General features: G+C 49.2%; 2 protein-coding genes across 3 annotated transcripts; one reads left to right on the top strand and one right to left on the bottom strand.

The window, feature by feature from the left end:
- Positions 1-394: 394 nt before the first annotated feature.
- LOC120752654 (17-beta-hydroxysteroid dehydrogenase 13-like) lies at positions 395-9,521 on the bottom strand. The gene is made up of 7 exons (XM_040064080.1): positions 9,240-9,521; positions 7,726-7,833; positions 6,977-7,108; positions 6,235-6,341; positions 2,438-2,575; positions 2,070-2,186; positions 395-1,098 (listed from the first exon to the last, which is right to left on the bottom strand). The coding sequence occupies exons 1-7, from the start codon at positions 9,447-9,449 to the stop codon at positions 1,011-1,013; spliced, it is 900 nt and encodes a 299-aa protein (XP_039920014.1). The 5' UTR covers positions 9,450-9,521; the 3' UTR covers positions 395-1,010.
- Positions 9,522-9,873: 352 nt separating this feature from the next.
- On the top strand, positions 9,874-16,221 carry NUDT9 (nudix hydrolase 9). Of its 2 annotated transcripts, none has more exons than XM_040064908.2 (8): positions 9,874-10,014; positions 11,069-11,305; positions 12,336-12,431; positions 12,958-13,044; positions 13,923-14,034; positions 14,193-14,339; positions 14,583-14,667; positions 15,624-16,221. In XM_040064908.2, the coding sequence occupies exons 2-8, from the start codon at positions 11,112-11,114 to the stop codon at positions 15,797-15,799; spliced, it is 897 nt and encodes a 298-aa protein (XP_039920842.1). In that variant the 5' UTR covers positions 9,874-10,014; positions 11,069-11,111; the 3' UTR covers positions 15,800-16,221. The 2 variants fall into 2 exon arrangements, with proteins under 2 accessions (XP_039920842.1, XP_039920841.1); XM_040064907.2 differs by lacking the exon at positions 9,874-10,014 and adding an exon at positions 10,230-10,429.
- Positions 16,222-17,086: the final 865 nt, after the last annotated feature.

The raw sequence follows: 17,086 nt of genomic DNA, 5'->3' as shown, positions 1-17,086 counted from the left end.
GGGTGCACGGATCCTCTGTGCTCTGGAGGGGTCTTTGACCCGTGTGTCAGCAGCTGCTGCCCTCTTGGAGCCCAGGCCAAAGACCTGTAGGGGCTGCACCTCCTGTGCCATCAGAGCAGGCCCCTGGCTTGTGATGAGGAGCTGTGTGGAGGCTCGTCTGGAGCCTTCCCCCGTTCCCCCGGCCCTGGCACCGCCTTTAAGGCCTGGCCCGTGCTTGGGCTGCACTGCCTGGCCCTGCACCTCACCGACCCTGATGTGGCTTCCCCGGGGACTGCCTCATCCCTGCAGCCTGGGCTGGTGTTTGGCAGACTCTGGTTGATCCTTTCAGCATTGCGGCACCTGCTCCACTGTCCTTGCCTGGACCTGGTTACCACTTTCATTGCTGAGAGACACCTTTGGGTTAGAAAAAGGCATTTATTTCTGATATGGAGTGTTGATGGCACTAATGCATAATTGATAAATGTTGTACTTAGGCATTATGTTACAAACAAGGCTGAATTGTGTCAATAATACAAATAATTCAGTAATGCTCATTACAAATGCACACGAAACTTTAGGTGTTCATTAGAGCACATTTGTTTAAACTTAAAACTATTAAGTGAGATGAAACAGGCCACCCACCTCCTCTTTAAATTGCTTCTTGCAAGATGCTTTTGCTCAGGGATAAGTCCAGATTAACGTGTTCTCAGGCAGTCCCTTTGCACTCAACGAGGCAGCTGTGCTGTCCTGAACACGGGCTTTGTGGGAATTCCTGCCTGCCCCAGCACAACGAGATAGAGGTGATGGGATGTACATTCAATGCAGCCCTCCCAGAGCTGCATCCCTGCTTTGCTAACACTCCCTGTTGTGCAGGTGTGTTCCAGCTGCAGGTCTGGGATAAGCTCTTAGGTGGGAATGGTGGCCTGGAAGCACCTGCCTGAGCTCTGTTTGAATCAAGGCAGCTGAACTTTGCTCAGCACATGTTCTGTTTTTGCTGGTGCCTCTGGGAAATGAGAATCAGTTCTTGCTTTTCACTGGGTGCTTCTCTGCCCAATGACTGCATCAAACTTCGGAATGGTCATTTTCTTCAGAAGGTTCAGAGCACGTTCTGGAACCACCCTGAAAGAGACAATAACATGAAATTAAAAGTGGGATAGAAACTTAAATTATGGGAGAAAGCGACACTGCAGGTGAGGGAAGAGCTGGTCTGGGAACAGAATGCATGCTCACACATGGACTGAGACTAAATATTAAACTGGGCATTATTTCCATAGCTCTTATCAATCTCTAACTAATTAAAGTCCAGTCCCAGCCTTTTATGACCATTCCAATGCCAGGTGTCTATGGGCACTATGTGAATTGCAATATTGCTGCAGGATGCAGGAAGGTTCAGCATTCTGTGGATGTAATAAGTGTGTATTACATTTCATGCTCTGAAAAGCAGCAGGCCTGTGGAAGGATGAGATGTTAAAACTGAGGGGCAATTTCCACTCTTAGGATTCCTTCTCTTAAAGACCTTTGTCTTTTTATCCTCATGTCCTAAATTATGACAAAAACCCCCAAAGTCCTCCTTGGATTCTAAGTGCTTTGACAGCATTAGTTTTGACTTGCCTATGCTTCTGCATGCTTGCAGTATCAACAAGCAGCTCTTGGACTTGCAAAAAGACTTAAAATATTTTTCCCACTGTCCGGTGTTTGGTTTAGCAAACAAGAAAATACCAAGTGTTTCCTGAGATACTGTAGGATTTAACTGAGAAGCTAACTTTGTTGTTTGGATGTGAATTCCAGATTTGGAGCTAGGGCTCTGGTAAAAACACCTCCTCAGCACAGCAGCTGCACTGGATAGTTAAGTTGTGTGAGAGGATAAATCTTGCTTTACATAGCAGAGAGCAGTAGAGCCCTTTTGAAGGAACATCCTCAGCTTCTGTCGCCTCAGTGCTGACATGAAGAAACAAACAGTAATAAGCAGCAGATCCTCGGCTCCTTCCAGAACTTCTGCTCACTCAGAAGTTACAAGTTTGAACTTTGTAACAATACTCAGGTAGTACTGTTGTTTTCACACCCATTGTTTCATTTTCCTTTGTACTTACATTTCAGACAGCAAAGCAATGTTTAGCTGTGGTGGAACAAAAACCATTTTCTGGTTGGTCACTATTCCTTCCATCAGAGCCTCTACAACTTCTTCAACTTCCAAAATCTTTCCAAGCCTACACAGGAAAGCAAACACATGAGAGCTGCAAGAGGGAAAAAGGGGTGGTACCAGCTGATCGAGGAGGCACAAACTCAGGTAACTCAAATGCAACAATTACGTGGGTTAAAGGACACTGCAGATTTCCTTCAGCCAATGATACACACTGCTGTTATACAGCCAGCTGGAACAGAGGCCTCAAGATGGGCATTATATGCAGTGCCTTGATGTAAAGAGGGAAGCACAGGAATGCAGAGTGTTGAGAGTTACCTTGTGCTGGGGTTTTTGACAAATCCAGTGTTTATAAAAACAGGACAAAGGCACGTTGTTTTTATTCCATCCTTTCCCAGGGCAGACAGCTCCTCTGTCAGAGCTTTGTGAAATCCAACTGCAGCAAACTTGCTTGAGCTGCAGGAGGGGAAGAAGTACAAATGAGAAAGCAGAAATCATATTTCCACCTTTCTACCACTGCAAATGGCCTAAACCATCATATACATACAGTAAAAGGCTTGGAGGCGGAAACATCCAAATATAATCCAGCTGAGAGACAGGGCAGGGACTATTCTAACTTTCTCTGTGCCACAGTGTAGTGGTGGACTAGATATTAAAACTTGTGGAGTAACTGTAATGCGTAGCAGGTATCTCAAAAAAGGGCACTTTAGCTGCAAACAGACAGACAAACATCAGGAATTCTTAAAAATTGCAACTGCAGCCTATCAAACAATGGACATCCTATTCTTTTGCCTAGGAGAAGAGTCTTAGAAGGAATGCAGCCTGAATCTCTAAAATTAAGAAGGTTGGGCAGGGTAGAAATGGAGATTAACCCTCTACTGTTCATTGTACCACACAGGAGCATCTTGTAACAGTTTGTGTGACTTTTGAAATAGAGGAGCATTATGCAAGCAAAACTGAGGAACAGCCTGCCATGGAAATAGGTGTGGGCCTGAGGTTTAAATCAACTCCAAAGAAAGGAAAACCACAGAATCAGTTTATTGATTACTATGGATTTGGCAGTGTAGTCCCAGTAAAATCACTGGCTGGAGAGCTCTCACACTGCTGACAGTGAGTGACTCCCGAAGAAGGAGTATTCCCAGGAAAAGATTGCTCTAAGAAGGAGTGTTCCCAGGGAAGACTGCTGCAGCTGGACCTGCCTTTATAGAAGGCTGGATGTGATGCAGCACGCAGTCTAACAGGTTTTTGGGGCCTGCACCATGATTTTCCTGACATGTTTCAAGTAGAAAAGTAATTTGATGTCAAGATGGCAGAAGGTCAGGGAGGATGTCAGCAGGGAGGACCTCATGGTGGGAGGCTGTTATAGAACACCCAGGCAGGACAAAACAGGCAGAGGAGGTGTTCTCCAAGCAGCTGGCAGAAGTCTCATGGTTTCCAGCCCTTCAACTTGCCAGATGTTTGCTGGAAATACAACACAGCAGAGAGAAAGCAGCCTAGGGTGTTTCTGGAGTGTTTGGAAGACAACCTCCTAACACAGCTGGTAAGAGAGCCTACTGGAGGAGGTGCCCTGGTAGATCTGTTTGTGAACAGAAGACTGGTGGGTGATGTGGTGGTTGGTGGCAGTCTTGGGCAAAGGGACCACAAAATGTCAGAGTTTTCAATAGCGTGTGAAGTAAAGAGGGGCACCAGAACTTCCACCTTGGACTTCTGGTGGGCAAACCTTGGCCTTGTTTAGGACCCTGATTGACGGAGTCAGTCCTGAAAGGCAAAGGGGTCCAGCAAGACTGGATATGCTTTAAAAAGGAATTGTGAAATATTCAAGAGCAGCCTGTTCCCACGTGGTTGAAAGACAAGTGGTCCAGGAAAAAAACAACAGTCTGATTAAAGAGAGAACTTGGTCTGGAATTTTTGGGGAAAAAAAACAATGTATTCTCTCCAGATGGAGGGTCAGAAAACTTGGGAGGACTATAAAGATGTTGTGAGGTCACATAGGGAGAAGATTAGAAGGACCAAAGCCCAACTAGAACTGGGCCTTAGAGACAACAAAAAAGTTTTCTATAAACACAGTAAACAGAGGGGTCAAGGAATGTCTCCATCATTTGTTGAATGCAGAAGGTAGTGTAGTGACAGAGGATGAGGAAAAGGCAGAGGAACTTAATACCTTCTTTGTCTCAGTCTTTAATATTGTCCAGTTGTCCCTCAGGATTCTCAGCTCCCAGAGCTGGAAGTTAGGGACAGAGAGCTAAGGAAAGGGCCCATAATCCAGGAGAAGACAGTTAGTGACCTGCTGTGCCAATCAGACAACCACAAGTCTATGACCTCTGATGGGATCCATGCCAGAGTAATGAGGGACCTGTTGAAAGAACTCGCCAAACCACTTTCTATCACCTATCAGCAGTCTTGCTTAACTGGACAAGTTTCATCTGGCTGGAAATTAGCAAATGTAACACCCATCTACAAGAAGCCTAACCTTGGTTCCAGGCAAAGTTATGGAAGAGATCATCCTCAGTGCCGTTACAAGGCACACGCAGGACAAGCAGGGGATCAAGCCCAGCCAACATGGATTTATGAAATGAAGGCCCTGCTTGAGCAACCTGATCTCCTTGCATGACAAAGTGGCCCACCTACTAGATGAGGGGAAGGCTGTGGATGTGTCTATCCAGGGTCTCTCTAGACTTCAGTACAGTGTCTGCCACCATCTGCCACAGCATCCTCCTAGAAAAACTGGCTGCTTGCAGGCTGGGTGGGTGGGCTCTCTCCAAAGGGTGAAAATCTGTCTGGATGGCTGGGCCCAGGGAGCTGTGGTGAATGGAGATAACTCCAGCTGGCAGCTGGTCACCACGGGTGCTCCCCAGGGCTCTGCTTTGGGCCGTCCTGTTTAACCTCTTTGTGGATGCTCTGGACACGGGGATCGAGGGCACCCTCAGGAACTGGGCAGAAGACAGAGCTGGGCGGAAGTGCAGATGTGCTCAAGGGATGGAAGGCTCTGCTGGAGACCTGGACAGACTCCATCAGCGGGCTCAGGACACAGCTGCAGGAGGCTCAAGAGGGTGCAGTGTTGGGTTCTGCCCCCGAGCCGTGCCACGGCACAGGCTGGGTGAGGAACGGCTTGGGACAGAAAGGGACGCCTGGGGTGCTGGCTGACAGCAGCTGAACCCGAGCCAGGCTGTGCCCATGTGGCCAGGAGCACCGGGGGCACCCTGGCCGGATCAGCCAGCAGGACAGGCAGCGGCTGCTCCCCCGCACTGGGCGCTGGTGCGGCCACGCCTCGAGCGCCGCGCGCGGTTCCAGGCCCCCACTTCAAAAGGACATTGGGGTGCTGCAGCAGGTCCAGAGAAGGGAAACAAGGCTCATGGAGGGTCTAGAAAACGTGTCTTATATGGAATGGCTGAGGGAGCTGGCTTTCTTTAGTCAGGAGAAGAGAAGGCTCAGGGGGGACCTCGCGGCTCTCTACAGCTCCCAGAAAGGAGGTTGGAGGAGGTGGGGTCGGTCTCTTCTGCCATGCCTGCAGTAAGAGGAACAGAGGAAATGGCCTAAGGCTGAGACAGGGGAAACTCAGATGAGATAGGAGAAAATATCTTCTCACTGTTAGGGTGATCAGGCACTGGAACAGGTTCCTCAGGGAAGTGGGGGAGTCCCCATCCTGCGGGTGTTTAAGAGGCATTTGGATCTGACACTGGATGATGCAGTTTAGGGGTTACAGTGGCAGTGCTGGGTGGATGGTTGGACAGGATGATCTCATAGGCCTTTTCCAACCCTGATGATTCTGTGATTCTGTTTTTATACTCTACAGTCAATGCCACAATGATAAAAAAAATCAAAAGTTACTCACTAAGGGTTTACTTGACAACACTACAACAAATCACAGAATAACTACATTCTAAGAAGGAGGAGGGAAGAGGATACCTTTTTTGCTAAGCAAAAGTCTGCATTGGTGGGGAGAGAAAACAGGAGAGTCTTTCATTAGTAGATGTGTCACATGACAGTTCTTTCACACAAACACTGCTCAGGATTCAGTCAGAGCTAATAACTCAGTACTTTCTGATGGAGAAGATGCAATTAAAAAAAAAAAAAAAAAAAAAAAAAAAAAGCAAGCTGATTTCAAAATCACTTACCAGTATGTCGCCATGAAAGGAGTCACAAAATGACCTGCTGCCGAAGCCACCGTGACAATGTGCCCGTAGTTGTTGTTCATCATGATTGGCAGAAAGGCTCTCGTGGTCTTGGAAGTCATTTAAACCAAGAGGCAAAAATGCAGGGGGCAGGAAGAAGGAAGAGAACACTGTTTTCTTAGGCATACTCAGCACTGACCCTCAATGTCATTCACTAGGGGCCAAAGCTATCCCTAAAGCTGCGAGCTGCACAGCCCCTCAGATGCCCAGAGCCACAGGGAGACCTGCTCTGTGACCAGTGGTGCAGCTGGCAACCTGCTCTCCAGAGACATCAGCACCTGCCTATAAACAGGAGCTGGTTTTCACACCTTTCCTTTGCTGCTTGGAAGGTTTCAGGTGTCAGCAGAAATGCGGGCAGGGTCTCACCCCCAGCACATACAATGAACCACTTGTCAACCTATGGCTTCTCTTTCCTTCTGCCACCAACAAGGACTGCTGAAAGCCTCCCACCCTGTCAGCCCCACGACACCTCTGACAGAGGCCAGTGTGTGCTGCAGAGGAGGCTGTCCCCAGCCAGCTCACATCTGCCAGAGCCCATTCCAGTTTCCCAGCACACAGTCTGCTTGGGTGCCCCTGGGCTACACGGCTCATTTGGTAAATCACTGCTAATAATGGCTGGTCTGAATACGCCTCCTCAGTGACACTCCCAAAAATCTGTAGCTGTGCAGATCCTGGTGGCCCTTACCCACATGTGACCCAGAATGTTGACGTCAAACATCCTTTCTATCTGGTGGTCCTGAGTCGAGAGAAAGTCGGCAGCTGTAATCACACCAGCGTTGTTCACCAGGATGGTCACATCCCCAATATCCTTCTTCACCTTTTGGAGAGAAGAAAAAAGCCCAAAATTGTGTCTGTCACTCAGGGAAAAAAAAAAAAAAAGATATGCAAGTGTGGAGAAGAGGAGCCATAATTAATTAAATTCTTAACATTGCATCTTTAAGGGAGAGGGAGATGATGCTACATTTCCAGATATGGCAGGAGCTTTGCAGTAGCAGAGCCATGTAATCTGGTTTAGATCTGTTTCTTTAATTAATTCCAGTATTTACCCTGTTCCACAAACTGTGCACACTTTGGACCGTGTAGTCACAGTTGGGACCATGGAGGCACAGACTGTTTTGAGGCAGCCGGACCACAGCCATTACAGTAAAATGTTTCATATGTCCTCAGTGCTGCTGTCTGTGTTCCTTCAGAGGCTGGAACCCCAGAGGGCAAATTTGGCAACAGGATGTGATATGCTGGAGCCTCCCAGATAGGATGAGACTGGCTGTGATCTTGGAAGTGCTGCAGCACTCTGTGTGCAGAGAGCAGCGAGGAGTGGGGAGCTTCCCAAGGGCTTGCAGGATTTGTGTATAACACCTCTTGTCTAGTTTTCCTGCCTTCTCTGGAAATGAGGCATGGCTGGGAAAGCCTTTGGCCGTGCCCCTGCTGCCCCACCTTCTCTGCAGTGCTGTAGATCTCCTCCCGTTTGCTGCAGTCCACCACAAAGGTTTGAACAGTGGCTCCCAGCTTCTCGCATTCTGCCGCCGTCTCCTCAACGCCGTGCTGGAAGAGGCAAAGAGAAAGACACAATGCAGAAAGATTTTCATTTTAGAATGACCCATGATACACATAGGTCAGAAGCTCCCCGAAGTCATTACATTAACTTGCTAAGCCAGAGCAGAAGTGGCTTGGTTGTGTCCCTGTTCCCACGTGTCAGAAGGCCGTGCCAGTGGGAACCTGTGCAGTGCAAAGTTCTAGGTCACAAATAGCCTGGGAGAGCTCAGCAGTCTCTGTGGTGGGTATCTGGGCAGCTCTCCTCAACAGCAGCTGCTGGTTAATGCTGAGAGCTCCCAAGAAGGAGTCCTTGTCAAGGCAGCTGTGTTGGAGGAGTGTACTCCTAAATCCTCTGGAATCCACAACCTCCCTTGGCACTGTGTTTCAGTTCCTGCTGACACCCACGCTCACATTCTGATTCCCAGCACTAAAGCCAGGTGTCGCTCGCTACTAAATTTACACCTTAATCCCCCCATTCCATCCAGTGAACGTGAACAATTCTCTGCTTCACTGCAGCTCTGTACACCTTGGGAGAGCTGTGCCATGCTTCCTCCCACCCCTCCAATGTTTGGTCTTGTGCATAATTGGTACCACAAACAGACATGGAAAACGTTCAACATTATCTCCCCTGTTTTTCCATCTTCTCACTCAGCTTGTCTCGGGTTTGGTGTATTTTTGCTTGTGGTGGGCTGGGTTCTGTTTTGCAGCTTCATGATGAACTCCTTTGCTGACCCAGTGTCAGAAACAGGAAGCCCAGCCTCTCACCCACCCTGCTGCACCTACGCCCAGCACTTGGCCCGGATCCCTTCTGAATGCCATGCTGCATGTTCGTATCTGCCCATCCTCCCCCTGCCACGGCTTTTCTGCATTCCAGTCAAATCATCTGAAATAAAGAGCTTGGAGCAGTGTAAACGTCTAGACAGGTGCCCTCTACGCGTGCAGCTGCCCAGAGGGCAGCCGGGCTCACACACAGCCCGGCACAGCGATGCTGCTGGTAACAGTGCAGAGAAAACAGCTCCCAGCAGCGCACACAGAACACCCGGGGCCACGGAGGGAACAAGTGAAGGCAGACCCGCTCCTCTCTGCGAACACCCTTCTGCCCTCAGCGGGCTTTCTCTGCCAGCCCGGGCAGCGGCTCCACCAGCAGCTTCCCGAGCAGCTCCCGCAGGCGCTCTGCCGGCGGCTGCCCGCTCCCTCCCGAGCAGCGCCGAGGGACTGCGGGACCGGAGCCCCGCGTCCTGTGCTGCGAGCGCGGCCAAAGCCTCTCCCGGCGCTCGGCATCCCCGCCGGAGGAGCCGAGCGGGAGCCGACGGGAGCGGGCTGCGAGGAGGCGATGGGGAGCAGTGTGGTGCTGCCCTTCTTCCGCCCCTACATCCCGCGGAGGTGGCGGAGCGAGGACGCGAGCGTGCCATTACCTTATTGATGTCCCACAGAACCAGCCTGCTCTGGCGCTTGGCGAACTCCAAGGCGGTCGCTCTCCCGACGCCATGGCCGGCGCCCGTGATGAGCACCAGCTCCCCGCTGAGAGACTTTCTCCTCACGGGCAAGAAGAGCTTGACAAAAGCCTCCAGGTAGGAGTAGACAAGCGTGACCAGGAAGAGGAGAAGCTCCAGGAACAGATTCATTGTTTTCCCGGAGCTCCTGCGGCGCCCGAACTGCGCCGGGGCCCCGCCGCCGCCGCCCGCCCCACAGCTGCCGAGGCCACGCCCATGAAGTTCGACGCCCAATCAGAGCGTGGCTGAGCAGGGGGGCGCGTCTGTGGGCGGGGCCAGGCCGGGGGCGTGCGGGGGTTTGGCCCGAGCCGCGCTGTCGGTCCCGCTTCGTTTCACAGGGGAGGGAAAAAACCATAGGAAATGGCGACTCTTAGGTTGGGATTAAAGTAAAAGACCTAAAAGAGAAAAGGTTATTCTCCACTTTCCCCCGGGAAGCAGGGCTTCCGCACGCACACCGGTCGCTCCGGAAGGCAAACGCTGTAAACAACGAATGCCCTCCCTCCCCTTCCCCCTCCTTCTTTCCTTGTGTTTTATGTCTGAGCTGACGTCACGTAGCGTGGAATAACCCTTTGGTCGCTTCGGGTCAGCTGGCCCGGTCGTGTCCCCTCCCAGGATCTTGCCCACCGATGCGCCCGGGAATGCTGGGCGCACAGCGCTGATGCCGCGGGAGCGGTGCCGGGCGGCAGCCGGAACGCGGGTGTGTGACCAAGCCCTCCCTGAGCCCCAGAGCACGTCCGGCACCGCGGGGCTGCGCGGGCACCGAGCTCCGCCCCGGCCAGAGCCGGCACCGGGCGCTGCCATTGGCGCCGCTCCCGCCAATGCGGGTCCGCCTTGTACAGCGCGGGGCCGCCAGGAGCGGGATCGAGGAGCGGGAGCGAGGAGCGGGAGCGAGGGGCGGCATCCCGGAGCGGGATCCCGGAGCGGGCTGCCTCGCATCGCCGGCCCAGCGCCCCGGCCCGGCCCCGGCGCTGAGGCGGAGCCGGTGCTGGCGGTGCGGCGGCGGCGGGGCCGATGCCGCTGCCGGCCGGAGCCCTGCCTCGGGCGGTGGCCGTGCTCTCGTTCTCCGTCCTGCTGAGCGCCCGGGGCGCTGCCCAGCGCCGCCCGGCCCACAGGTACGGCGGGCTGCGGCGGCGGCGGAGCCGCGGGAGCCCGGGGCGGGCCCCGGCGTCGCTGCCGGCGGTCGGCGGCCTGTTCCGCCGGGAGCAGGCCCCCGCTGGCCCGGCCGCCATCCCGGGGCTGCCGTGCACCCCCTGCCCGCCGAGCGGAACTCCCGGAGCGTGCGGTGTCCCTCAGCGTGTCCCTGACAGCCGAGCTGTCCCCTAAAGTGATGCAATCGCTGAAAAGTACAAGAGCGGTTTTGCCCCTTCCCACCTCTCTGTTAAACGGGTTTGGGGTTTTTTTGGTGAACTCCAGGCGTTTCGTGAGTTGAATATTAGGGGGAATTTCTTCTGTTTTCGTTGGGCTTGGGAATGGGCTGCGCCGGGAGGTGGTGGAATCACCATTCCCGGAGGTGTTGAAGGAAGGGCGCTCAGTGCCACGGTCGAGGTGACACGGTGGTATTTGGTCTTAGGTTGGGCGCGATGATCTCAAAGGAATTTTCCAACCTAATTGATTCTGCGATTCTGTCATTCTGTGAAAAAGCTGAGTCTGTTCTGCTTGCTATAATGTTCTTTGCAGATCGGGAATTAAAGGGCAGGTTAAAACCTAATGAATGAGATGGTTATTTTTTGTTGTTTGTTGTTTTCTTTTAGTAATTTATCTGCAAGCTGTTGGTCCCGTCTTCATCCTGTAAACATGTTCAACAGTTATAATCTGAAGTTGCACCACAGCAAAGCTCTCACCTCCCCATATCCAGGATCACACATTGAGCGTAGCCAAGTTCCTGAAGATAAGGTGGACTGGCTAACTGAGTGGAAAGATTATAATCCTGTGGAGTACACTGCAAAGTCTGTTTTGGCCGGACCCAGTTGGGCAGATCCCCAAATCAAGTGAGTGGGAATGATGGGTCTTTTCCTCTGTGAACATGAAAGCAGGAAGCAGTCATGAATTGAGTTGACAAGATCATCTTAAGTGATGCGTGATTCTGCAGTGTTGTGTGAAAGTCAAAATTAAGGAAAGTGGTGGTTAGAGAACTGAGTCATTTGGGTTTGTTGTGAAGGTCTTTGACACATGATTTTACTGAGCTGATGGCTGAGATTGGAATAATGGACCGCTGTTGATGCTGTGCAAGTGTTTCTCTGTGTTGTGAGCTTAATAAAAATCTAATTCTCCTTAAGAATTTTGAGGAGCATTTTAGCAATACACTTATTTGTTTGTTCATAGTTGGAATGCAACGTGAAAAAAGAAAGTGTAAATGTAGTTTTTGAAGGGAGTACTCTGACTCAGGAAATGTGAAAGGTTGAATTAGTTGCAGAATTTTTTTGTGGCTGTGTAAAAATGGGGGTGTCAGTTCTTCTGTCTCAAGTTACAAGGGATAGGACAAGGGGAAATAGTATCATGTTGTGCCAGGGAAGGTTTAGATTGGATATTAGGAAAAATTTCTTCGCTAAAAAAGTTTGTCAGGCGCTGGAACAGGCTGCCTAGGGAAGGGGTGGAGTCACCATCCCTGGAGGTACGTAAAAGACATCTGGATGTGGCACATGGGGACGTGTTTTAGGGGTGGGCTTGGCAGTGCTGCGTTGAACTCAGTGATTTTAAGGGTCTTTTCCAACCAAAATGATTCTGTGATTCTACAACTCTAATCTTAAAATTACCTTTGAAACATGTTGTCTAAATGAAGACTGAGAGAGATGGAATATTAAATGCTTCTGCACTTTTGCCAGCAGAACTAAATACATAGAGGCTGTAATCAGAAAAGGTTAGGACTTCATAGCTCCTTTAGGGGAGGGAGGGCCTGCAACTCCAGCTCTGGTAAAAACTGCTCACGAACACGCTCAAAGGGCTGTTGCTGGCCTGATGGCTGGCGTACAAGCTTTTGTGTTTTACAGTTTGTCTCTGAAACTCTTATTTGCCTTGCAGCGATGAAGGTTTTTCTCCCAAATTCAATGAGAGAGATGGAGAAGTGGAGAGGAAGAGTCTGAACGGCTTGTACATGGTCGAGAATGGGAGACCCCGGTGAGTGTGGGGTGTTTGTTTGCATATTCATTTCAGTGATGCACTGTCAGTGCTCTTACAGGTCTGTCAGTTCTGATACCTGATACCTGCTAGGACAAAGCCAAGAGAGAAAAATGGAATCTCGTTTTATGAATCTGCGTTGATGAAGGAGAAGAATGTGTCATGTCTCTTGCCCTTTAAAGCACGTATGTGCCTTCGCACCAAATATATGTTGCTGTCCTTCCCTTTTTTGTTATTTAATCTTGATTTGTGGGGTTTTTTTGAGCTTGTTTTGGTTGGTTTCTTTGTTTTGGTTGGGTGTTTGTTTGGTTGTTTGGGGTGTTTTTTTTGCAGAATATTTTGAATGTGGGGAAATAAATACGTTTAATGTACTGCTGTGTTGAGGGTTTGGAAATTGAGCAGAAAATAAACTCGCTTTTGTTTCAGCTGGTCCTCAGAGATCAGAGGAGCTGGGTGTGGCTGGCCTGATTTCCAGTAGGAACCAGTTCATGACTATATGAGTCATGTACTTTGGCATTTATTTCAGCAATCCAGTGGGAAGGACTGGCCTCACTGGCAGAGGATTGTTGGGGCGCTGGGGACCAAACCATGCTGCTGATCCTGTTGTAACCAGGTGAGGAACAGGTGACTCCCAGGTACCCTGCAGTAAAGAAAACATCCATGCATTTTGCTTCTTTTCTGCAGCTCTGGACAGGATACTACTTTTCATGGCCCTTTTCTCTGTGTGTTCTCTATGTGTAAGCCCATTCTGCTTTAGTTATGTAAGAAACACTAACCTGACTTAGTCTGTGATGGGAGGAGGTGGGATTAGGATGCTGTTTTTGTCTCTGTGTGCTTTGTTTCATTGTGCTTTTCCCAGCAGGGTGTGTGCGTACATGCTAACCATTTTGCACAAAGCATTCAGAAAAGATTGTGTGGTTCACAGAAAGTGCCATGCTGAATGCAGAACCATTGTGGAAAATCGTCTTGATGCATTTTACTTCTTCCCCTTTCCAGAAGGATGCCGATGTTACTGAGTTGCTTCCTTGAAAGTAAATGCTGGCATTGGTTTTGTTTTAGTTTTTGTTTAGACAGCTTTTTGCTTTGCCTGTTGGTAGTTTTTAATTCTTTACTGAAGGCAATGGTGGCTACTTGTGGCTTTGTCCTGGTGCTGCTGTAGCCCATGTGACCATTCTGTTCCAGCAGAAACATTCTCATCCTCTTAGTATGGATTGGCACAAGTGCAGCTTGGAGAGCTTTCAGAGGAGCTGGTGCTTCCAGCCTGGCTGCAGAAATCGTGCCTCATGGGCATTTTCTGCCCCTTTGGCTGAGGAAAACCCTCGGTGTTCTGCCCTCGGTTGCGATCCTGCTGGATGGCCTCTGTCGGTCACTCCCGACTGTTCATTCTCTGCTTTGTTTGTCCACTCACAGGTAGCAGTGCCTTGCTGTTCTTCTCTCAGGCCCATGTGTCAAGAAGCAGCAAAACATATTCTTGTTTGTCGTTTTCTGCAGGTGGAAAAGGGACGGAAGTGGCAATAAAATTGCTCATCCAGTTTCCGGCAAGAACATACTGCAGTTCGTAGCCATCAAGAGGAGAGATTGTGGGGAGTGGGCCATTCCAGGGGTAAGGGCAAAGCTCCAGAGGCAGCTGGCATTTCCCTGCTGGTGAGGCCATGAGGCAGATATGGCACGTGTGTGCTGCAGGTGGATGAGGCCAGGAAGTTAAAATGTGTAGAATCTGAGGGATAGTATTTTTTGTTTGTTTGTTTTCTCCCCTCTAAGGGGATGGTGGATCCAGGGGAGAAGATCACTGCTACCCTGAAGCGAGAATTTGAGGAGGAGGCCTTGAACTCTCTGCAGAAATCCCCTGAGGAGAAAGCAAAATTGGAGAAGCAGCTCCAGAAGCTCTTCAGCCAGGAACACTTAGTGGTGAGTTCGGTGTCTCTTGTGGTAGCCTCTTGAACATGTAACTCACAGTTGGATGGAACCTGAAGAAGGGCAGCTGAAATGAAAATAAGTTGTGATGCTGATGTTCTTGGGGTGTAGGAAGTGGAAGGAACTGTTGAAAACTCTGTAAGGGCAAATGTGCCAGAGGGAAAGAAAAAAGTATGACTGATTCCACCTTGCTTGTTGTGACACTGAGCTTGCTCTGGTTTGTTTGGGGCCTTGTAGGTATACAGAGGATATGTGGATGACCCTCGTAACACTGATAATGCCTGGATGGAGACAGAGGCTGTGAACTATCATGATGAAACAGGTATGTACCCCCCAGGCCTGCTCTTAGTTGCCTTTTACTCCATATATTGGTTTGTAATTGGGACTGTTGTTGAGCTGAGAATGTCGGTGAAGTCAGGGGAGCATGAAAGTCAGGTGTGAAATATGGGACTAGATTCTTAAATTGATCTGTTAAATTGATCTTGGACTCCCATTTTTCACCTGTAAGATAAATCAATCTACTTAAATGCCTCTGACGTGTTCAAGCCAGCAACTTCATGCAATGACATTTCCACTGAATTTTGGGTAGCAGGTGCCAGTTGTGAAGTTTCACGTGTCACTGGTCCTAGATTTATCGGTCCCCAGAAGTAGTGGAGATAGTTTATCTTTTGTCGCTGTTTCCAGTATAGGATAGAAAAACATTTCCTTGGTTGTTGTCTAAGAAGTCCTGAGATTCTTTTTAAAAACAGAGTGAAAACTTGGATTGAAAAAAAAAAGGCAATTCAGAAGCCTATATGCATCCCCTCTTAAACTAGTATTATTGATTTTGGGGCCCTCAGTAAAATTTTAAATTTTTTTTTTCATAAGTGTATGTAAGTTTCAGAATTCAGTCTGTCCTGTAGAATAGTATGTGAGAAAAGGAGCAGTCAGATGTTATGCAAAGAAACAAAAATCCGGGCAGATTTATTGGCTAAACCTGGGGTAATAAGTACATGTTGTCATTGTTGTCACGGTTTCCAGTAAACTTTTCATGCTGCTGGTGATACCCTAGGAGTGGTGACAGTGACACTTCTGCCTTTCAGATTTGCCTTAAAATAGTGCAAGAATGAAAGGGTTTCTGGCACAGAATCTTGTGAGAGACTGAGTAGGTTTTTCTCTGAGAAGCCGTTGAAGGTTGTGAAGGAGCATTGAGGCAAGGCAGAAGTGATAGGATGTGAGAGGGGAAAAAGCAGGAAGAAAAGATGCGATAGCATGTTCTAACTGTTGTTTTGTGAGCAGGTGAGACGATGGATAACTTGCCTCTGGAAGCAGGTGATGATGCTGGAGTGGTGAAGTGGGTTGACATCAGTGAGAAGCTGGAGCTGTACGCGAGTCACAGCTACTTCATCAGGCTGGTGACTGAGGAACGGGGAGCCCACTGGAGTGAGCATCCTGGCTCTGAGTGCCACGAGTGATGGAAACTTGGAACCGGCAGACTCTGAGAGGAGAATACATTTTCCAGCCTTGAAACAGATGTCATCCTCAGTGAAAATTCTGTGAGATTCAGCTGGGAAAAACACTGGACAGTGATAAACAGAGGCTTTTTCAGAGACGTCAGATTGCTTCTTTTGATTTTTTAGCTAGTGTGAAATGAGAAGTATGTGGCGCTCTCACTTTGCTTTCTTGGCTTCATTATTTGCAGCTGCTCCATAATGTCTGCAGATCTGCATGGCAGCACTAGCATCCTGACTGGTGGTAGTTCACAGTCTCTGTATTTTTGCACTGATTACTTTGCAGGAGTATGCATCCCTAAGGAATGAGAGACTTGTGGGATAACCTGAATGACTTAAATTAAGTGCTGCATAATAAAGTGAAATTTCTTTTCTGAGTCATTTCACTGAACATACCTTTTCAGTGATTTTCTACTTTGAGAGATTAGTTTTGACATTTAATTACTTTTTAGTGTACAGTATGGCTGGGATTCACATCCAAATGTGTGAGTGTGCTTCTGTGTCGAAACTGTTGGAAGATGAATCTTCGTGACTGATTGGAGGAGCTGAATTTTGAGGTTCCTTTTCTTCCCATGGCTTATGGCAGTAAAGTTGTTGTGGAGGCTGCAGCATAAACAGAATCACTGGAAAGAGCAGCCTTGCAGTATAATGCTGTAAATGCCGGTTTCTTACCCTTCAGGTGATGTGAGTAAGTTGCAGTCAGGAAGCTGATGGGGGCTTTCTGTGGCATTTGTGCTGCTAACACGGGCTGCACAACAGTGGCTGGCATTTCTCCCTGTGTTTTTAATCAATTGCTGTTAATTGTACTGTCAGGAGTTGGTGACAGTGACAGCCGAAAGTTGATGCTGAGACCTGAGGACTTCAGGAATTTTGATCCATGTGTTGAAGTAAGGTGGTGACAAGTGTCGTGGTCTGGAATTAACAGACATGGTCTTGTGTAACAGACACACTCATGCACTGTTGAGACTTTATCCACATCCCCCTTAACTAATGAATGGGCTTTCTTCTTTTCAACCCTACCCCTGCCACCCAACTAGCTAGTGAAACCTGGAGGAGTCATGGGTGTTTATGCAGGAAACCCTGGGAATCTTGCAGAGATTCCTTTCAAAGGAAAAGGTAATGCCAAGAGGTATTAATATTTCTTTCAATCCCTGCTCACCTCTTCCTGCCCGTCTGATTTCTACTGTGGTGTGATGCATTATGCAGAGCAGACTCCCAGCAGTGTAGCTGAGTTTTGAAAGCATGACCCAC

Source organism: Hirundo rustica, chromosome 5 (assembly GCF_015227805.2).
Source record: "Hirundo rustica isolate bHirRus1 chromosome 5, bHirRus1.pri.v3, whole genome shotgun sequence".
NCBI classification, from domain to species: Eukaryota; Metazoa; Chordata; class Aves; order Passeriformes; family Hirundinidae; genus Hirundo; species Hirundo rustica.
The sequence above is the reverse complement of the archived record's forward strand: the minus strand, read 5'-3'. Positions and strand labels throughout refer to the sequence as shown.

What these genes read in the sequence shown, in the direction of transcription:
- NUDT9 (XM_040064907.2), top strand. Translation starts at nt 10,329, where the DNA reads ATGCCGCTGCCGGCCGGAGCCCTGCCTCGGGCGGTGGCCGTGCTCTCG. An exon ending in TGGGCAGATCCCCAAATCAA is followed by an intron (nt 11,306 to 12,335) that starts GTGAGTGGGAAT and finishes TTTGCCTTGCAG; the next exon opens with CGATGAAGGTTTTTCTCCCA. An exon ending in GCTGATCCTGTTGTAACCAG is followed by an intron (nt 13,045 to 13,922) that starts GTGAGGAACAGG and finishes CGTTTTCTGCAG; the next exon opens with GTGGAAAAGGGACGGAAGTG.
- LOC120752654 (XM_040064080.1), bottom strand. Translation starts at nt 9,449, where the DNA reads ATGAATCTGTTCCTGGAGCTTCTCCTCTTCCTGGTCACGCTTGTCTAC. An exon ending in TTCTGTGGGACATCAATAAG is followed by an intron (nt 7,834 to 9,239) that starts GTAATGGCACGC and finishes TGCCTCTTCCAG; the next exon opens with CACGGCGTTGAGGAGACGGC. An exon ending in ATTGCTTTGCTGTCTGAAAT is followed by an intron (nt 1,099 to 2,069) that starts GTAAGTACAAAG and finishes TGTCTCTTTCAG; the next exon opens with GGTGGTTCCAGAACGTGCTC.